Genomic DNA, 19,045 nt, shown 5'->3' on the forward strand with positions numbered 1-19,045 from the left:
CTGCGCCTAGCAGCAGCGTCACATTCACAAATACTCTATTCTGGTATTTCTTCGTCCAGATCATAAATGCGACAGACGTTTGTTTCTGAAAGTTTAATTTTACTGAGGTGACAGCGAACTGAGCAGTGCCCCGTGTAGTAACCGAAGGGAGTTTGGAGGTCTTCTCTGCTTACATTAAGAAGTTTCTTTGAAGCTTTTTTCAAGGGGCACATTGGGCTTGTCTCCGCACTGGACATGAAGTTCCTATTTCTAGGCAATTGCATATTTCTTATCCCCTTTATGCGTGTGCTTTGGTGAGCTCACAATAGGATTCCGGGCCATGAAATACTCATTACCTACATTACTACTATATTTATTCTTGGTTCCAATATCATTTGGGACATTGAAGCGGTCATATAAGTACTTGCTGAGAATTGATTTTGTGTACTTCGGTACCAAAAGGCCTAATTGACTGTCCGAAATAGTTCAGATATACCTATTTTGAGTATGTGGCTCTTCTAAAGCATTCTCTGCCGCAAATTTCTTTTGAATTAATCGCCGCTTTAAATGTGGTGGGGTAGCTACCCATTGGTATAGAGCAATATGCTTTGTTTTTGGCAACAAATGACAAACTGATACCTAGAGTCTCCTTTGGTAGAAAGTAGATCGTTAGATTTCCTACAAGGGAACAATGGAGAGACACTCTCTTGGGAAGTTCCGTGAAAACATTCTATACTGTCGGCTCAAAGACTGAAAAAGGGTACTGGAGCTGGATGGCATCTGGACGGAAACTTCAGATGCTTTACCGCTTTGAGTGCAATGACAACGGTTTTTCAATCGGAAGTCTTTGCAATACTGAAAGCGGCAGACTACATAACTGGCGAAAGGTGGCGCGGATATAAAATTAGGGTCTTCAGTGACAGCCAAGCTGCTCTGAAGGCCCTGGCAACCGCTCCAACCTTTTCAAAGTTAGTCCAGGAATGTAAGTTGAGGCTGAACTCCGTTACAAGATGGAATGAGCTTGAACTTGTGTAGGTGCCAGGACACTGCGGTGTTCAAGGTAACGAACTTGCCGATGAATTGGCGAACTGCGGTTCTCTGGAGCGCCCAATTGGACCGGAGCCAATTGTAGGGCCAAGCATAGCGGGAACGATCCGGGGCATCAAGGATCTCATAAGCAAAACTCATGAGAGCCGTGGGTGCACTATTGACACCTGCAAAATAACCAAGTGTTTCCTGAAAAGGCCTGACAGGGTGGTAGCAAAATTTCTTCCATGGGGACGACATATGGTCACCATAGGTATCAGCGACGATGCACTGTGTACATCGTGTTTGGAGGACGAGGATAGTACAGAACATTTTCTCTGCCGCTGTCCGGCCTTCTCCAGACTCAGATGGTACATTTTAGGGTCGGATGTACTGAGAATGGACGACATACATTCTCTTTCCCTCAACAAATTGCTAAAATTCATAAAGGAGTCTGCAGGACGTATCCCCAATTTTGTAGGGATTTCTAGTTTTGGAACTAATGCATCACGCCTTTGAAGTAAGAATAATCGTTGGGTCAGTATTTCTATACTTACTGTAAGTTTAATTAGCACAAAAAATAATCAACAATTTTCCTGATTGTTAATAAAAACCCGTTTCTTTTGCAGATGATTCTTATCTATTTTTAAAGCTCACTTTCACTCACTCTTTTTGCTTAATTTCGTCACTTCCTCTTCTAGATCATATCTCATACTTGGACGTGATGCGGAAGCCGCACCCGGCTATCTAGCCATTGGCCCCAGTTCGGTGGTGCTCGAATGGAAGGACGAATGGTCGTTGCGCATGAAACGCTTCCAGCGGCGAGCGCGTAAATGCAGTTGAATCGAACCGGAAACGGAACATGTCAGAGCGGATTTTAATTTCATACATTTGGATAGATATCGTTTCTTGTATAAATTGTACAGTTTACTCAAATTTTTGACATTCTTCGGTATTATGCTATAGATACAAGAGTACGTAGAAAAAGAAAAACAACCAACACACACACATAAACAAACAAAATACAATAATAACAAAAAAAGGAATATATAAACAAAACATTAAGCCATATTTATGCAAACTATAAATAAATAATGCAAAGCTAATAAGAAAACGCAAAAGCAACAAAATCAACAACAACAACAGAACACACTCATGCTCAATTACATACATACATGGTACATCCATGCATGCATACATAATTGATTAAGTACGGAGAGCGCAAAGTATTAGTGGTCGAGAGTAATTAAAAAAAAAAACTGAATTGAATTGGAGCGAAAAAAATCGATTTAATAAATATGACTTTAATAATTTATAAACTAGATTAATCAGCATGCACTCACGTACGCCCAAACACGAAAGCTTGCATGTGGGAGGCTTAGATGTGGGCGCTCTAAATTTAAAACTTTTAAGCTTTAACTTTTATACTTTAAATTTGAATTTTGCTATTAATCAGCAATTCGCTGCTCTTTCAGATTGCAAATATTTTGCTTTTTTTATATATGCATGTATGTATGTACTTGGATTAGGCTGCGCCACGTTCTATACAAAGTAAAATATTTTCTAAATACCCAAGCGAGTTATAAAATTATATTAACTGTTTATCTTCCACCAAAATATTTCGGCTTAATCAGCGTCATTCATAAAGTTTTTTTTTTTAGAAAAAAAAATTCTATCACAAAACATTTTTCAAGTTATAAGTAGTGCACATACGTTTACACTAGCAAATTAGCTGTACGAGAATATCAGGGAATGGTAAAATGATGTTTCCACGACAAGTGATTCGCTCTCCCATTCGCAATTTGTTGGTAATTCAGATTCAATTATCATGAGAAATTTAACGAAACGATTTGTCAAAACACATAGACCACACACATTCCCATAATCACAAATATCGAAAAAAACGTTAGATTTATTAAAACAATTGAACAATAAACAAAACAAAGAACAAGAAACATTGATGCCAAGTGAATTACGAATGGATCGTGTAAACAGGGGAATTCGCCGTTCGTAATTGAGAGAGCAAACAATGTAATTCGATTGTCGTGGAAACGCCTTGACTTCTAAGGACTGTAGAAAAATTACCCATTTGAGCAATAAAAATCCATGAGCTGCTAATCAATATTCGGGACTGAGAAACCTAATCTCGTAAAACCTGGGCAGTTGAGCCGCAGATATTGAGGTGATTTAACCCTCCATACGCTGAGCCTGAGATGCTGTTGAGCCTTACCACATGAATTCCGATCGGACAATGCATCGGACAGTTCCCCAGTAAAATTGGTTTTAGAGATATAGTGGTTTTCACATTTTAGTCTATATGTCAGACGCCACGCCCCCTATGTATTAACATTTCTGAATTAGAGGAAGTTATATCCTTTAACCCTCTAGTAGGCCAATTTTTTATGAGTTGAAAATTTCAGGAATGGGTGAATTTAGCACGAGAAATCCAAAAATGATGTCCTTTTCGATCTGTGACAGTAACTTTTTCCTACAGGGGAGAAAAACCAAGACCGTCTGGAGACGGGCTCGTAGATATACTTTGACGTATTTTCAGCTTTCTCTTACTCAATGTTGACCTACGAGCCGGCAATCCCGTCTGCAGACGGTCAAATATGCAAACTTGGTTTTTGTATGTCGGCAAGCCGGTCTGTAGACGGTCTGTGTTCGAAAGCAATTTTCTTCATTTCGAGCCGTGACATAATTATAAAACTTATATCAAAATACGGTGCTTTTAACTACGAAATCCACCGAATTTTTTTATATCAAAAAATTTTTCAAAAGAAAAAATTTCTTTAATTACGAAATTACTAAATAGCAAGAAATAATTAATTTTAACCGTGTCTTTCACAATATGTTAGGCTGACTTCCAAAACGTATCAATACAATGTTTGGAAACTGTTATACTGCGGTATTCAAACTGTTTGTATATGCAGAGTTGCGACACATTGCAACCATATGCATTGCATATTTTAAATATTCAATACAGCAATGAACAATTTTTCTGAATTTTCCATTTCTAAAACACCAATGCTAACCAATAACAAACGAAGTATCAACTTTGTTTCTGATGCGCTGATTGCTCCAGCGATGCGTTTCGATAACTTTTCGGCTGTGTTTTGGAACAGTATACATTGTCAATATTTTGTAGTTCGACGTTATGGAACCTTATACTTTGTACGTATGCAAAGCAATTGACGTTTTGGAAGTCAGCCCAATTCAACTGCCGATTAATATAAAACGGATTGACATAACTGATTCAAATTTACTTCGCCGTAAGGGTACGATTTTTGTCTAAAGATCGTGCCTTACGAATATAGAAAATAAATTATTATAGGTGCACTAAAAAGGTGTTTAGTTAACGACCATCTGGAGGCGGTTCAGCCTACTAGAGGGTTAAATCGGTGTATGTTTCTTTGAAATCGAGCGAACGGTGCCTTCAAAAAAGGGATTGCAAAATTTTCTTGTGGCGTATTTATATATAGATGGCGCTTCCTTAATAAAAAAGTTACATTCAAAAATTTTGTGCAAAAAAAGAAATTTTTACAGATGCTCTCAATGCAATGCACTAAAATGACACATAATATTTCGGTAGAAGCCTTAAAAAAAGTCCAAATTGTATGATTTACTTTGGAAAATAACGTTTTTTTTTATCGCAGCGCATCCTAATGTATCGGGCATGTGTGTGCAGGTGTTTGTGCCACTGCATAGTAGCTTAACGAGTAGCTCATTATACGCAGTATGTACGTACATATTTATGTAAGGAAATATTTAAGTGTGTTATGCATTTGTTCTTAATGAATGCGTTTAATTTTTGCAAATAATGTTTTTTTATCATTGGTTTTTTTTCTTTATTAATTTTATATTTTTTCTACTTTGTTTATATTCCAATTCCATTTAATCGTGATTTATTTACTACACATTTGTCATCGTGTGCATATGCCACACTTATTTAATGAGTTCATTTAATTAAGCAAATAATCTTTGTGATTGCAGGCATTCAATTTGCAATTGAATGTACATACATATATTTGTATTTACGTGCGTATGTTTGTTGGTACATAAAATATATGTGCGCCAATATGTTTAGTTAGCTTACTGGCAAATGCTTATGAATATCAGCGATCGTTTTTCAATTTACATATACATTTGTGCAGTGTCAACTTGTCAAAGTAACTGCTTTTAAAGCGATTTAAATATTAAATTGCATGGATTACAAGGTGTTAGTGTGGCTAATCAATCCAGCAGCTATACGCAATTAACCTCTTAATAACCGATTTTGCAATTACGTATATTCAGTGAAAAGCAGCCTTTGGAAGAGTAAAATAAAAACTAATATTCTGTAGTTAAAACAACTGTTTATATTCAAGTATACTTATGTACCAACGGGTAAGCGTTCTTTGTAGACAGCTGTGAATTTGCAGATATTATCTTTACTCAACCCTAAGCCTTGGTTCTATGTGGGTCATTCTCTAACCGCCTGGTTGTCTTCTACAAACCTCCGTAGCTACATCTCTGTTCAACTTTCAAGTGGAAAATTTCGGAAATATTGCTTTTGATTTCTCCTAGTGACACAATTTGGTACAGAGTAGCACCACACTGGCTTATTAGCCGCCTCGTTCTCGTACATTATCCAGACTTTGACCTCTGGCACATGTTCGAGTAGGTTTTAATTGATATAAAATTGAACCCAAATTCTCCCCTATAGCTGTTATTTTACTACAAGTTGCAACCCAATTGAGGAAGAGAAGAGTGCTTGAATTGCCGCTTAGCGGTCTGAAAAGATAGTCATCTCCCTACACGTCCGTTTCCGCCAAGAAACTGATGCATGGCTTTTTTTCTCCTGAAAATTGGCGATACACGCCAGCAGAATATTATCTCAGGCGAATGACTACTGCCGCTGTTGTTAAGACGACGAGAAAATCATGAACGTTGGACATTTCCTCTGGCATTGCCCAGCCTTGGCTAAACTGGTTCTATTGCTATGTATACCGTCGGATAAAACTGTAAGGGCAAGCTATATCACAAAGGGTCACCATGCCTAAGTACAATATATGTAACTTTACCTCACTTTCGGAAATACTGCATGGAGTTTCGGCCCTGGTTTTGACGTAATACAGTTAGTCAGTGGGTAGCGCTTTTATTTATTCTTTGGGAATCAAAGTTAGATTAAATGGCGTGCAAAAGGTGTAACCTCCAAGTAGACGCTAAGCCCGAAGGAACATGTTAAAACTAAGCAGCGATTTTGCAAAAGATGTGAATGTTTCTGCTAGTTTGGTCATCTAGTTTCTCAATAAAGCTGTATATCTGCTTTTTTGTGGCAAAATCTAAAATTTCCAGAACGATATTTTTTTTTGAAACAGAGAATTCTGAAAAAATCTCGTTCGTTAAAAAATTCCTTTTTAGCTATAAAATGACATGTAGGTTTTGAATTTATTTCTTTTAATTTAACATGTTTCCCATTCTTGTATAAAGAAATCAATTTCTGGTTTCTGATTTTCAGATTTTTGCAAAGCTAATTACATGCTCTTTTTAATGCTGGGCAGTATCGATCCCAAAAGTACTCAGAACTCGATTCTCAAAAGGATCGACACCACCTGATTTTTAAAAGTATCGATACTGAGTATTCCAAGGAGCTCAGTCCTCACAAAAGAACACGAAAGTACTCAGTACTCAAAAAAGGAACTCGAAAATACTCTGTTCTAATAATCTCTTTGATACGTGTACTTAGGATCAATTCAAAGTACTCAGTATTAAATAAGTGTCGAAGAGACATAAAAAGTACTGAGTTTTATTTACATTTTCACATTTTTCAAGTCCAATACTTATACCCAGTACAGTTAGCCATTCATTTGACGTAATTTGGGATTCATATATTAATTTGAATAAAATACTGCCAGCTTGTGAGATTTCTACACTAAGTATTGAAATGTTACCAACATGTTTATATTTAAACAAAGTACTCAGTACTATGAAAAGTACCCGATCCTTGAAAATATTGATACCAAAGAACTCGATCCTCAAAAGTACTCGCTACTTCCCAACACTACATTTTTTTAGTTGAAATAAAAAATGGCGCTTCTAAAGGTCTGTTCTAAGTTCAAGGAAGTTGCTCATTCAATCAGACATTTAGAATCACTTTCAAAACCAAAATTTTTGATTTTTGCCGTTTTTGAACCTGCGTGTAATGAAGTTGAAAAAAAAAATCCGTTTTTCGGTTCTTGCGGCCACGGAAATGGATTCCTTTGAGAGGAAGAATAGCAAAAATTAATTTTTAAACTTCTTAAAAAGTTCCTTGCGCACAATTTATGATAAAAAAAAATTAAAACCATCTATTTTTAAGTAAATTTTATTGATAAAGGTAGTTTTTTTTGCAATAAGGTTACATTTTCCTGAGCTCTCCATCTATAATAAAGTTTTAAGATACCGTTTCATTTATTTCGCTGGTTGTGCTCATTTTCGAGATATTTGATTTTATCAAAAAACGAGTAAAATAAAAATTGGTATCTAATATGTATTTCTGTTTCGCTTAGTTCAAATAATTTTGCCACCCGGGAAGTTGTGCCCGGGTTTGTAAATCAATTGTTGTCATCTGAGCACGAAAACAACCACAACAATTACAACTTAAAGCTACAAATAACAGGCAAATCACAAAAATACATTTATAACAAATAACAACGATTGAAAGGCAAATCAAAAGCACAATATTACAACAACAACAACAACTTACAAATATGTTAACTGTCAGCAAGCGTGGCTGATACCACCAGCCAAACCGGCGACCGACATGATTTACAACATCACGGTCATGGCCACACGGCTGCCAGGCGTTACAAAAAACTAAAAAAAATTGGAACAATTTGATATAAAGGAGAAAATGAATAGCGGCATTGCCCTGAAGTGAAACCAACTTGATGTGGAAATTTGAGAAATTGAGTGCTGCAGCGCGCTAGTGTGAAGTTAGAGGCTTGCCCAAAAATTCAGCGCTGCTCACTGATTTCAGATAAGTACATACATACATACATACATAGTTGAAAACTGGAGCATTTGAATGCCGTCCAATGATTGCAGTGTCTGCTGTCATGCCATTCGATATTACATTTTTTTTTACTACAACTACAACTAAAGTCACTTAAATAATTTTTTTGTTCACAAATTTCTGTTGTTGAGTTTGCAACTTGTTTTTGTTGCTGTTCAAAAAATGCATGGCATGCGCGGCGAACACCACAACGATTGTTGTCATCTTAATTTACAATCTATTTAACACATTTTGGCATAAATGTTGACCGGCTTTTGCTGCTTTTGTTGTTTGATTTGTTTCTTGTTTTTACAAATCCACAATCAAAACTGCAGTTTTTTTTAAACATTATTGCACACAATGACGGTGATTTGTTGCTAACACACATTTTTGTGTGTGTAATAATTCATTGTAGCTGGATTGCGCTGCCATACTAACTACCCATAGCTCAGTCATGTATGTATGTACTCACACTGGCATTGTAATTTATATACATATATGTATAATAAATGCTTGCATATGAATGCTGTGCCCGAGAATTCGATATGCGACAATTAACATAATTTATTGTTAATTTTAGTGAATTTGACAATTTCTTTGTCAACTGTTGTAAATGGCGTATTTTATGCAACAACAAATGCTGCATAGTGAATTGGCATTAGTCATCGATTTGAAATATGATCACTGTTGGAGTAATAAACTATTTTATATATCTATTTGTTAGGCTACATACAGCTACATACATAAACGTACGTGACACACTGATATTCAAATTGTGGTCAGTTGACAACTTTGCCTAATCATGTAAATTGGCATGTTGGAATGCAAGTTGATGTGTGATATAATCGCTTGCTAATTCGCAGTCAAAACTATTTGTGTAATTTTCAACGCTGGGCAAGTATTAGTTGTATCAGAGAAAATTTTTGATATTTGATTGAAATAAATATACCAACAAATTAATCGAGTAATTAACAAAGGGAATAAGTCAGCATTTTTCTGATTTGGATGCAGTTCAACAGAGCTCCTTTAAGTTGATTTTCATGCTTTGAGGCAGGGACCGTAACGATTATGATCTTTTCAATAAAAAACATAATTTAACCGTTTAATTTGTATTCATTTTTTCCGATCGAATGTGAGCATTATTTTATGATTTCTATTTTTTGATCAAACCACTTAAATTTTAATTTAATTTTTTGATAACACTTTGCAACAACTGTGCAAAACAAGGTTAAAAAGAATTTGTGAGTGAAATTAAAGGTTATATAGTAAAATTTGAGGGAACGTATTTTCGTGGAACACTTCAACCCATCAGCTCCGACCTAAAAGGGTCGTTTTGGACTTTGATTCAAGAAACGCTCCAAAAAGCAAACTTAAAAAGTCGCGAGAGAATTAAAATGTTATAGAGAATTTTTTTCCGTAAAACTTTAGTAGAGGACTTCTCAGGCAAAGTTTACACGTGACCAACGTTAAAGTCTCTAAAAATTATATCAAAAAACCGAATAACAACAATGCCGATTTTACATTTTTTTTGTATATGCTTTGCTTAATTCCTTTAGTGAAATGCATTTTACGTAAGGAGTTACTTATGTATATGAAAAATTTATATATAACTAATAACCTCGTATTTTACCCAATAATACTTACTTGGTATCTTTTTCGAAGCAGCAAAAAAAAAAACTTGGAGTTTTTCTATAAAACATTCCATAAAATTGAATTTGGCTATTTGGCTTAATTTTTAGAGCATTTTACGTTGCTAACATGAAGTTCTTGCCCGAGAGGACCCCTAGTAAAATTTTCCGAAGAACACACCAACCCTCTAAAGAACTTCCAATTTTGCTTTTTGAGGGCTTTCTTGAACTAAGGGTCAAAACGACCTTTTCAAACGAGGGCTATTAATAATAAAAATCACAAAAATAATGGTGAAATTTGACAAAAAAGGTGAAAACCAAAATTCAAGGATTATTATTGACAAAAAAAAAACATAAATAAAAAAATAACGATTTCTTAATGATCTACAAATAAAAACCTTGGTATTTAATGGTTATTTACGTTCCATGTTTTGAACAATGCTCTGATCGTTGTAGCGAGTATAAAGGTTTCCATGCCCAGCTTCCTCAATAAATGTACTTATATAAAAAGTGTTCATTCAAGCGTTCGAAAATTAATGCAATAAAGTAGACTACACTTTTGGATAGAAATTTATCATATAAAGTTAACTACGAAAAATAATGCGGGAACTAAACTTTATTTGTTTCGCAAACAAAATATTTTGCCAAGATGAGCAAAAATTTACCATTTTACCAACCTAAATTTTTTCTACCAGTTTTGATAATAATTTACCAAAGTGGCAACCCTAAGCGCAACAATTGCAAATTTTATTTTAATCACAAGCGCGTGCTTTTAATCGTGCAGCTAAAATACATCTATCTACAATTGTGTGTATTTCGTGTGCAAAAAAAAAAATAATAATAATAATGCAAAAAATGCAAATGAATAAAATTAAAAATGCATTAAATTTACTTCTTCTTTTTTTTTGGTCATGAATACATATTTCCTGTGAATACTAAAATTTGTTGTTATTGCACGATATGAAATGCGGCATTTCGTGCACTCGCAGTTCCACCTGTCAGCGACATATTGTATAGTATGTAGCACCGAAGTAAATTTATGCAAAATAAAAATAATAGTGTGTGCGTATGTCACATGTACATAGTGTTATACAGTTGCGTATTTGTTTCAAATTTATGTAGTGTATTTATTAAAACATATGTGTGTATCTCCAAAAAGCTTGCAAAAAAAAAATGCCAACAATATCTGAAACATGAAAAATCGTGTTACTCATCAGTTGCATGTCTGCACTTTGTGCGATATTTCTTCGATTTATTAACGTTGAGTTGGCTATATTGTCTGCATTTGTGGTTAATGTGGTTGGTGCTTGACAAAGTTATTTATTTGTTTTTTTTTTCATTACCCAAGTATTTTTATTTAATTTATTTACGATATATGTATGTATGCACTACGTATGACAGGTGGCGGTCACTTAAATGAAATTAATAACTTAACTGACAGCAGACATTGGCGCAGATAACAACAGATCGAATGCATGATTCTCGCATGTCTGCTTATTAGTCGTGGCGTCGTGATTTATTTTATATCTATATTTACATTTCAAGTGATTTCCTGTTACTTTAACTGTCCTTTTTCTTAATCGGTCTGAAATCTGTCAATTTTTATGATTTTGTTCAAAAGAATAGATCGAAGTACTTATATTAATAGTGGCCTTGCAATATCAGTTTTGTGGTTAGAAAAAAGTTAGAAGGCTCAGAATGTATGTATGTACATATATACATTATGCTTTTACAAAATATAAGGATAATTTTGTTTTCTTCAAAGCTCGGTATGCATATTTACCCTCTATATTTTTCATTTTGGCTTAAATAGCATGCAGTTCAGCTAAAAGGTTTTAATGTAGAAGTCTACGTGAAAAGAGGACATCTTATGGCCAAAAATTAATTATTGTTAATCTTTGTAGTTTAATTTTTGCTCGCAGTATTGTTGCGAATGAAACATTTGTGGAATGTCCTAAAAATTTCCAGTATTAAAAATTATTCATATTTTCGGACGGGGCGTATGAGTAACATTAGAAGATTAAATTGATCTTTTAAATAAAACTGTTTATATAATTTTCAAAATAGCGTTACCTTGTGGTAAATATAAAAAATCCAGTACGTTGTATTTTGTACGCGCTCTTCAGAAATTTATTACGACTGAAATTCTGCCCGACATGGAGCTTAGAAACTACGTAAGAAACTCTTTGTCTCGCTCCCCAAACGTTGGGTTGAGCCCTATTTGAAAATTCTAGGAAAAGTTGATTCCGGTGATCGGATAGTCAATGCTTCTATATTTAAATTAAACTCTGTCTCATAGTTGGTGTAGGGATGTCTCTAATACCGCTTAGGGTATTGAGGGGAGAGTACTTCTGTATCCTTTGCAAGCTGAGCAAATGAGAACGTAGGAAAACTGGGAGCTTTACGTGCTCAGAGTCTAAATTTCATTGAGGCTTCGACTTTGTCGAGTAAACCCTCGTATTGATGCAATGCCTGTATACCATGAAATGTAGCCACTGGGAAGGGAACCAATGAATTTTTTAACGAATGGGTCGAAACCTAATAACAGCTCACGCTCGCCGGATGGCTTAAAATAGTTAATTGATGTTTAGCCACTCCTCCGATTGCGTCGGAATATCATCCAATTAGACTTATGTATGATAAACATATTGATACCAGATCTCAGCGTTGTCATGTCAACTCCTTGGAAAGGTATTACCCATAATATAACCTGGCCGATTAAGGGGATTACACATATAGGTTTTCTATCATTCCTTTTTTTTGAATAAATTATACTAGTTTGTAAGATAAGCTAGCCGGCTTCGTAAACGCCAGGTTTTGTCACGCGCTGAACTGGTAATAGGGCTTTCAATACCTGGGTCCATACTGCTGGGATCCCGGACACTTTTCCATATATTTTTGCATCCCGAAATCCCGGGAACAGCCGACACAGGGGGCAATCATCTTCGAAAAAACCCTATTGCACATCTGAAGGGCAAACCTTTTCATTTGGAACCCCATCTTTAAAAATTGAATGAGCTTGTGGAAGTACTAATTTTTGGCAACTCTACTCCATAATATAAGGGCTTGTTACACATCCAGAGGCCATACCCTTTCACTTGATACCTTATTTTTTAATCCAGCGAACGGTAAGGATCTTATACTTTTTAAACAGGTGGCAACCTTACTCAAAAATTAATACATTATTGCACATCTGGAAGTTAAGTCCTTTCATTTTACAGCCCTTTCAATTGACACCTCATTTTGCGGATCTTATAATTATTTTAGACAGGTGGCAACCCTATAGAAATTCTAAGTACTGAAGATAATACTGCTATCGATGCAGATTATATTAAATAACGGTCGTCTAAATCCGCCTAGTAGTTTTCGAGACTAGCGTGATCAAAAAATTTGGACTTTGCTTTATACTATGTAAGGAAGGATAAAGATATGGAGGAAGATATACTATTTCATGCTAATATGAGGTCGTTTGATTTTGGGTGCTTCCAGACTTCTTGTCATAAATCTCGAGGACTGTAAGGCGAATGGATTTATATTGTATATTTTCGAGCTCTAAATTTCCTTATCCTAAAGCTGATATACTTTTATATTCTTTAACTTATCTTTTTACTAAGAAAAATATAGCAAAATAAAAACATTTATCTAAATTTAAAGACTTTTATACCAAAACCTATTTTCCAATTGCCACTTGTATAACACCAATGTATACTTACCTCTTTAATTTGGTTTAAAATTTTAAATTTGTTTAATGTTGTAACGGAAACCCACAGTCATTATTTACCAACAAGTTTTAAGCCTGAACACGCATATGACTTAAATTACTAGAATGCACTTTTTTCCTAAACACTTTTTATGTGAGTATTGCATAGGTACATACATACACACTATACACGAGCGCAGTTTGATTAGTCAGTGATTTTTAGGGTAATAGATATTTTTTTGGGCAAAAGCGCGGTTAATTTCTTAATAGAATCGCTTTTTAGCTCGCTACATTTAGACTAGAATTTTTCCAATTTTTTATCCCTTCCCTGTATTTAATAGCTTTTCTCAAGGTTCTCAAAAATAAGCGTGTGTTTCAGTGTTTATCGCTTCATTCGTCACAAATCTCCTACCAATAAGTCACGTCTTCAAGTTGGGAAACAGAAAATAAAAGCAGGCGATGAGGGAGAACCTCGTAGTCGAGTGTGAGCAATCGCAGCACCCTTCACGCGAATAACTTTTTCATGTCCAAACATTAATGTAAAACGTAATGTTTCCGCCAGGTTGGTATACCTACATCATCAGCCTCTTCAGGTAATTTCATTCTACGATTGCCTAATATGGTTCGATGTATTTTATTTTATTGACCATTTCTAGCGTGACAACCTCTTTCAGGCGCACTTAGCGTTTATCGTCACTTGAAATTGATGATGTGGAGTCCCAGTAGTATTTTATGTTTTTTTTTAAGCCAAAAGTAATGCTTGATAAGCACTTTTTTCCCTGTTTGTCAAAATTTACTTAGTTATCTGTCTTTCCATTTTCAAATGCGTAGCTTACTTAAAATTTGAGATTAGTATACTTACCATTGGTTGAGCAGCGATGAGAGGAGCAGCGTTGCATTTAAAGTTAGTATGCCGGAAATTCAAAAAGTCACTGACTTATTAAGCTGCTCACGTACATACTGACATAGTTACATACATATATACATACATACATAAGCGGGAGGTAATAAAAGTACCAATGTACAACTTTGCAACTTTTTCCGACAGCACAGTTAATACAAAAAATGTTACGTAAATGAACTCTGCGCACAAAAAACTCACACACAACATTAATTTTAAACAAATGAGGAGTGGTAATTAATTTATATTTATTTAGTTCTGGCGAAAATTAGATTTTTCATTTGCGTGAATAATTAGTTTCTATGCAGTTAATTTTTGCAGTTTCACATTTTTTTCACAAGTTTTATTTTTTCATTCAGTATTTTTGCAAAGCCATTGAATTTTTTATTTTTATTTTTATTTTGTATGAGTATGGCAGCAATTATAAAGTTCTGTGTTGATTTGCTGAACTTCTAATTGGTGGTGGTCAATTCCAAATGAGTTATCTTTGTTGTTTTTTGTTGTACGTACTGCTATAGTGGTTGCATTTATAAATTAGCAGTGAAATTCAATATATAGAAAAAATATACAAAAAAAAAAAAACAAATTAAACACAAATAACAATAAAAAATAAATAACTTGCAGGCGTAAAAGCGCAAAAATTAATAGCGTTGAATAATTGAGGGTAATAACAAAAAAAAACAGCACTAACAACAAAATATCCATAAAAAAAACGAAGAAAATCCATAACTGACATATTAATTTCCGTTTCCGTTCAAACCAATTCGAATATGTTACAATATATTTATAAAGTTATTTTTACTTTACTGAAATTTTAATTAACTGATTAAAATTAAACGGCGAAAAGTAGCAAAGAGGTTAGAAGAAGAGTAAGAAGAAAGAAGAGAGAGAGAGAGAGGAGAATATGTTCAGAGAGTATCTAATGTAACTAGTTAAATAGCAGCAGCGCTGGCGAGCTAAAGTGATAATTATAAAAAAATAATAATAATTTTCTACGAAAAAGTTTTCAAACTTTTTGATGTAAAATTATTGTTTTTTTTTTNTGACATATTAATTTCCGTTTCCGTTCAAACCAATTCGAATATGTTACAATATATTTATAAAGTTATTTTTACTTTACTGAAATTTTAATTAACTGATTAAAATTAAACGGCGAAAAGTAGCAAAGAGGTTAGAAGAAGAGTAAGAAGAAAGAAGAGAGAGAGAGAGAGGAGAATATGTTCAGAGAGTATCTAATGTAACTAGTTAAATAGCAGCAGCGCTGGCGAGCTAAAGTGATAATTATAAAAAAATAATAATAATTTTCTACGAAAAAGTTTTCAAACTTTTTGATGTAAAATTATTGTTTTTTTTTTTATAATTGTTGCTATAGAAAATTTCGCTTAGCTGTTTATAAGTGATATTTATTAATTTAATTAATACTCTAAACTTAAATTAATAATTCAGTTGTAAATTTGTTTGCCATTTTGTAATTTGTAACAAATTAATGTTTAAGTATACAGTAATATATAGAATTATATATATATACATATATAGATTAACATATTTACATTTCTGTATGGTAGATATGCACATAAAAACTAGTTTACAATTTCCTTAAAGCAATAATTTTTCATATCCCAAGCGTAAAATTACAAAAAATTTGCATTATTTAGGTTTTGTTATTATATTTTTACCCAACTATGATCAATAGAATACAAGCGAAAAAATGTATTAAAAACAAATAATCCTACGTATTCTTTCTTGAAAGGGAAGTGACTCTTTGGAAAATATGTATGGGTATGTACAGTAGGTGCCACAATGAAACAGCCAATGTAGGCTTAGATGAAATTATCTTCTTAAATATCTCGACGCAGTGGATATTAGTGCTGCTAGTGCTAAATATTAGTAATTTTGATTAGCAAATGATTATGTAAGGATACAAACTCTAAAGAACCTGCTCCAAAATTATGGAAGTTTTTGCTGAAACTTTAGTATCGTCTTTTACTTTGAGGGTTTTTCCAAGATCCAAGGTGACTGATTGATGCTTCTCTTAGCCTGCATGCAGTAGCTATGGTATCTACACTTGATGGAGTCTAGACGATTACATGTAAATTTTTTAGTCCTACGGATGCTTGTTGGGGTGGAAAGAATACCAAATGATATGCCTACTTTTCTTATATGCGGATTTTTGCTCTTCAACTGGACCCGATATTCCAATGCCTAGCAGTAAAGGCGGCTAGAACATAGCTTGTTTACACAAATATATTCGGCTGAAATTGTTGGTAAAACATAAATTCCCTTATGAAGCGTATTGTGAAAATACGAAGAGAGCAAAGAAACCCTTCAGAAAATGAGTTGGAGTCACCCCAGAAAATTTCACCCTTATCCATTTAAATATTCCAACCCTTATCCATTTAAAAATATAACAAACATTTTATGTCCTGAAATTATGATGAGGACATTAGTACGCTCAACATGGCAAAGCCGCTGGTGAGAGTATATGTATAACTCTGTATGAAAAAACTGGAAAATGGAAATGGACAGGAATACAACGGTTTATACTAGTTGTTCCACTTTTAAGTTTAAATATCCACAGTGTGAGGACGGAATTTTGACATACCGAAGGACTTTCATACGCTTGTAAACTGTGTAAAGTATATTTTTCAGATATTAAAAAAAGTAAATAAAAAATTACACAGAACGCATACAAGAGTTCGTGTAGTATATTTCTAGCTAAATTGTACTTATAGATGGCAGAAAGACGCCTTGAATCTGAGGCTAATGACGACTTATTGCTGCAACATACATTTTCGTGGTAACATCAAATCTTTTAAAAATTTAACTCTTTTTTAATTTTATCTATGACATTTAGGCTGCGTTTCACCAAACTCATTTAAGTGGAAATCAACTTTAATTATTATTTTTATTTAATTCTAATTTAAATATTTTTCAGTTTCAATCAGTTCTTTATTTAAGTGAGTAAAAATATGGCAGCACCGTGCTAAGGGTGGTTGTTAAAGCAGGGCTGGTATACAAGTAAACAGCTGATACCCAAAATTGTAGTGTATGTATATCAGCTGATTAAACGTGTAACATCTCTAAGTGTAGTTGTTACTAAAATTAAAAAAAAAAATAAAATTTATTGGTGAAACCCAAAATTCGAAAATGAAAGTAATTTTCACTTTAATGAATCTGGTGAAACGCAGCTTTAATTTTTTTTGTAGTGGAATATTTGGTAACCCATCGTATGATCGAAATTTTTTAGTAATAGCTTGCAAAGAGTAAACTCTGCTCTCATTTTGTCCATGAAAGCTTCATTTTGCCACCTACTGTATGTACTAATATTTTCTTTAGACCTGAAAGAGTTATTTGTAGCAAAATTATTCAATAAGTCAGTTTCAGCGACTTAAATACGTGCGTAAAATACAACAGCTATTTTCTAAAAAAAATCTTGGCAGATCGTTTTTTAGGGAATAGTTCGAAACAAACAAAATTTGTTAAGAAAATCCAATTTACAAAAAAAAAACAAAAAACGGTTCCGGTAATTTTTTTATTATTTATTTAAGTTTAAGAACATGTGCGTTCGCGTTTTATTTTGAGATAAATTTCTTTCTTATAATAATAAAAATTGTTTATAAAAAATATTATTTTCACAATTTGCGCTCCAACCTAACATAATTATTTTTGAGTACTACAAAGCACAAAAAAATCAAAGAAACACATACTCAGACACCTAAACACATATCTAAAAAAAAAATAAAATTAAAAATAATAAAAATAATTAAAAAATTGTGACGAAGTATTGAAGTTAATTATTTATTTTTAAAATTTGGAATTTGCAAAAAACAGTATCGCAGCAAAAACTTACAAAAAATTACCAACCAAATGCCAAATTTTTACTTTTTCGATTCCCTTCAATCGCCTTTCGTATATCCTTTGTAAATATTATACAAAATTAAAATTATAAGCCGCTTATTTATCTTTTACTTATACTAATAATTATGTGTATTGTACTTAATAAAAAAATATAAAAAAAAATATAGTATATACAAATCATACTAAATAAAAATCAAAAATGAAATTCATATTGTATTTAATCCAAATGTGCAACAAACAAATGTATACCCCTATCTACCATTTTCCTTACTTTTGTAAAGGCATATAGCATATAAAATGAAAACTAAAACTCATAGGAAATAAATCCAAAAACCATTTATGTATTTATTAGTTTATGTGTTTAAACACAAAAATAATGGAAAATGAGTATTTATTGCGAAATGCACGCAAAAGCCTGAAATATGGATTAGATGTCACTGACTATAAACTGCAAACAAATATGTATGTTGCATTCAACATATTCGAACAATATGATGTGTATGAAAATGTATTAAAACGACAAATAAAATTGACGAATAACTAATAAAAAATATTTAAATATCTAAAATCGAAATCAAAGTGGATTTTTTTTTTATTTTGACGAGCCATCGTTGACGGTCAAAGCATGTGTGCATATATGGGAGTGAGAGATATTTTTTTACCAAAATTTTCTTTCACACTGACAGGTAAGCTAACATTACAGTGATTGTCCTCATCCAGATCCCGCAAGGAATACAAGATTTCTGTTGTCCTATCTGCCCGAATTTTGCCCATCTGAAGTAACTCGAAGCCTCCCAGTCATAGCTCAGTTCCCAGCTATGGGTGTGAGGACCGAAGGATGGAGCGCTATTAAGCCTGTGGATGGGTAATGAACAAATTTTTTTATGAAAAAATGTCGTCAAATCCACAACGGTTGAGCTGAGCTGAAATACTCAACT

At 33.5% G+C, this 19,045-nt stretch overlaps 1 protein-coding gene across 1 annotated transcript in view; it reads left to right on the forward strand.

Moving 5' to 3' along the window:
- LOC108366310 (netrin-B-like) overlaps positions 1-1,848 on the forward strand; it is a 52,757-nt gene extending 50,909 nt beyond the window's left edge. The window contains 1 exon segment of the mRNA XM_017620657.1: positions 1,707-1,848. Within this exon segment, the coding sequence (XP_017476146.1) occupies positions 1,707-1,848 (142 nt within the window).
- Positions 1,849-19,045: the final 17,197 nt, after the last annotated feature.

This window comes from Rhagoletis zephyria, unplaced genomic scaffold, assembly GCF_001687245.7.
Source record: "Rhagoletis zephyria isolate East Lansing unplaced genomic scaffold, Rhagoletis_zephyria_1.1 Rzeph_scaffold_02222, whole genome shotgun sequence".
In the NCBI taxonomy this organism is placed as follows: Eukaryota; Metazoa; Arthropoda; class Insecta; order Diptera; family Tephritidae; genus Rhagoletis; species Rhagoletis zephyria.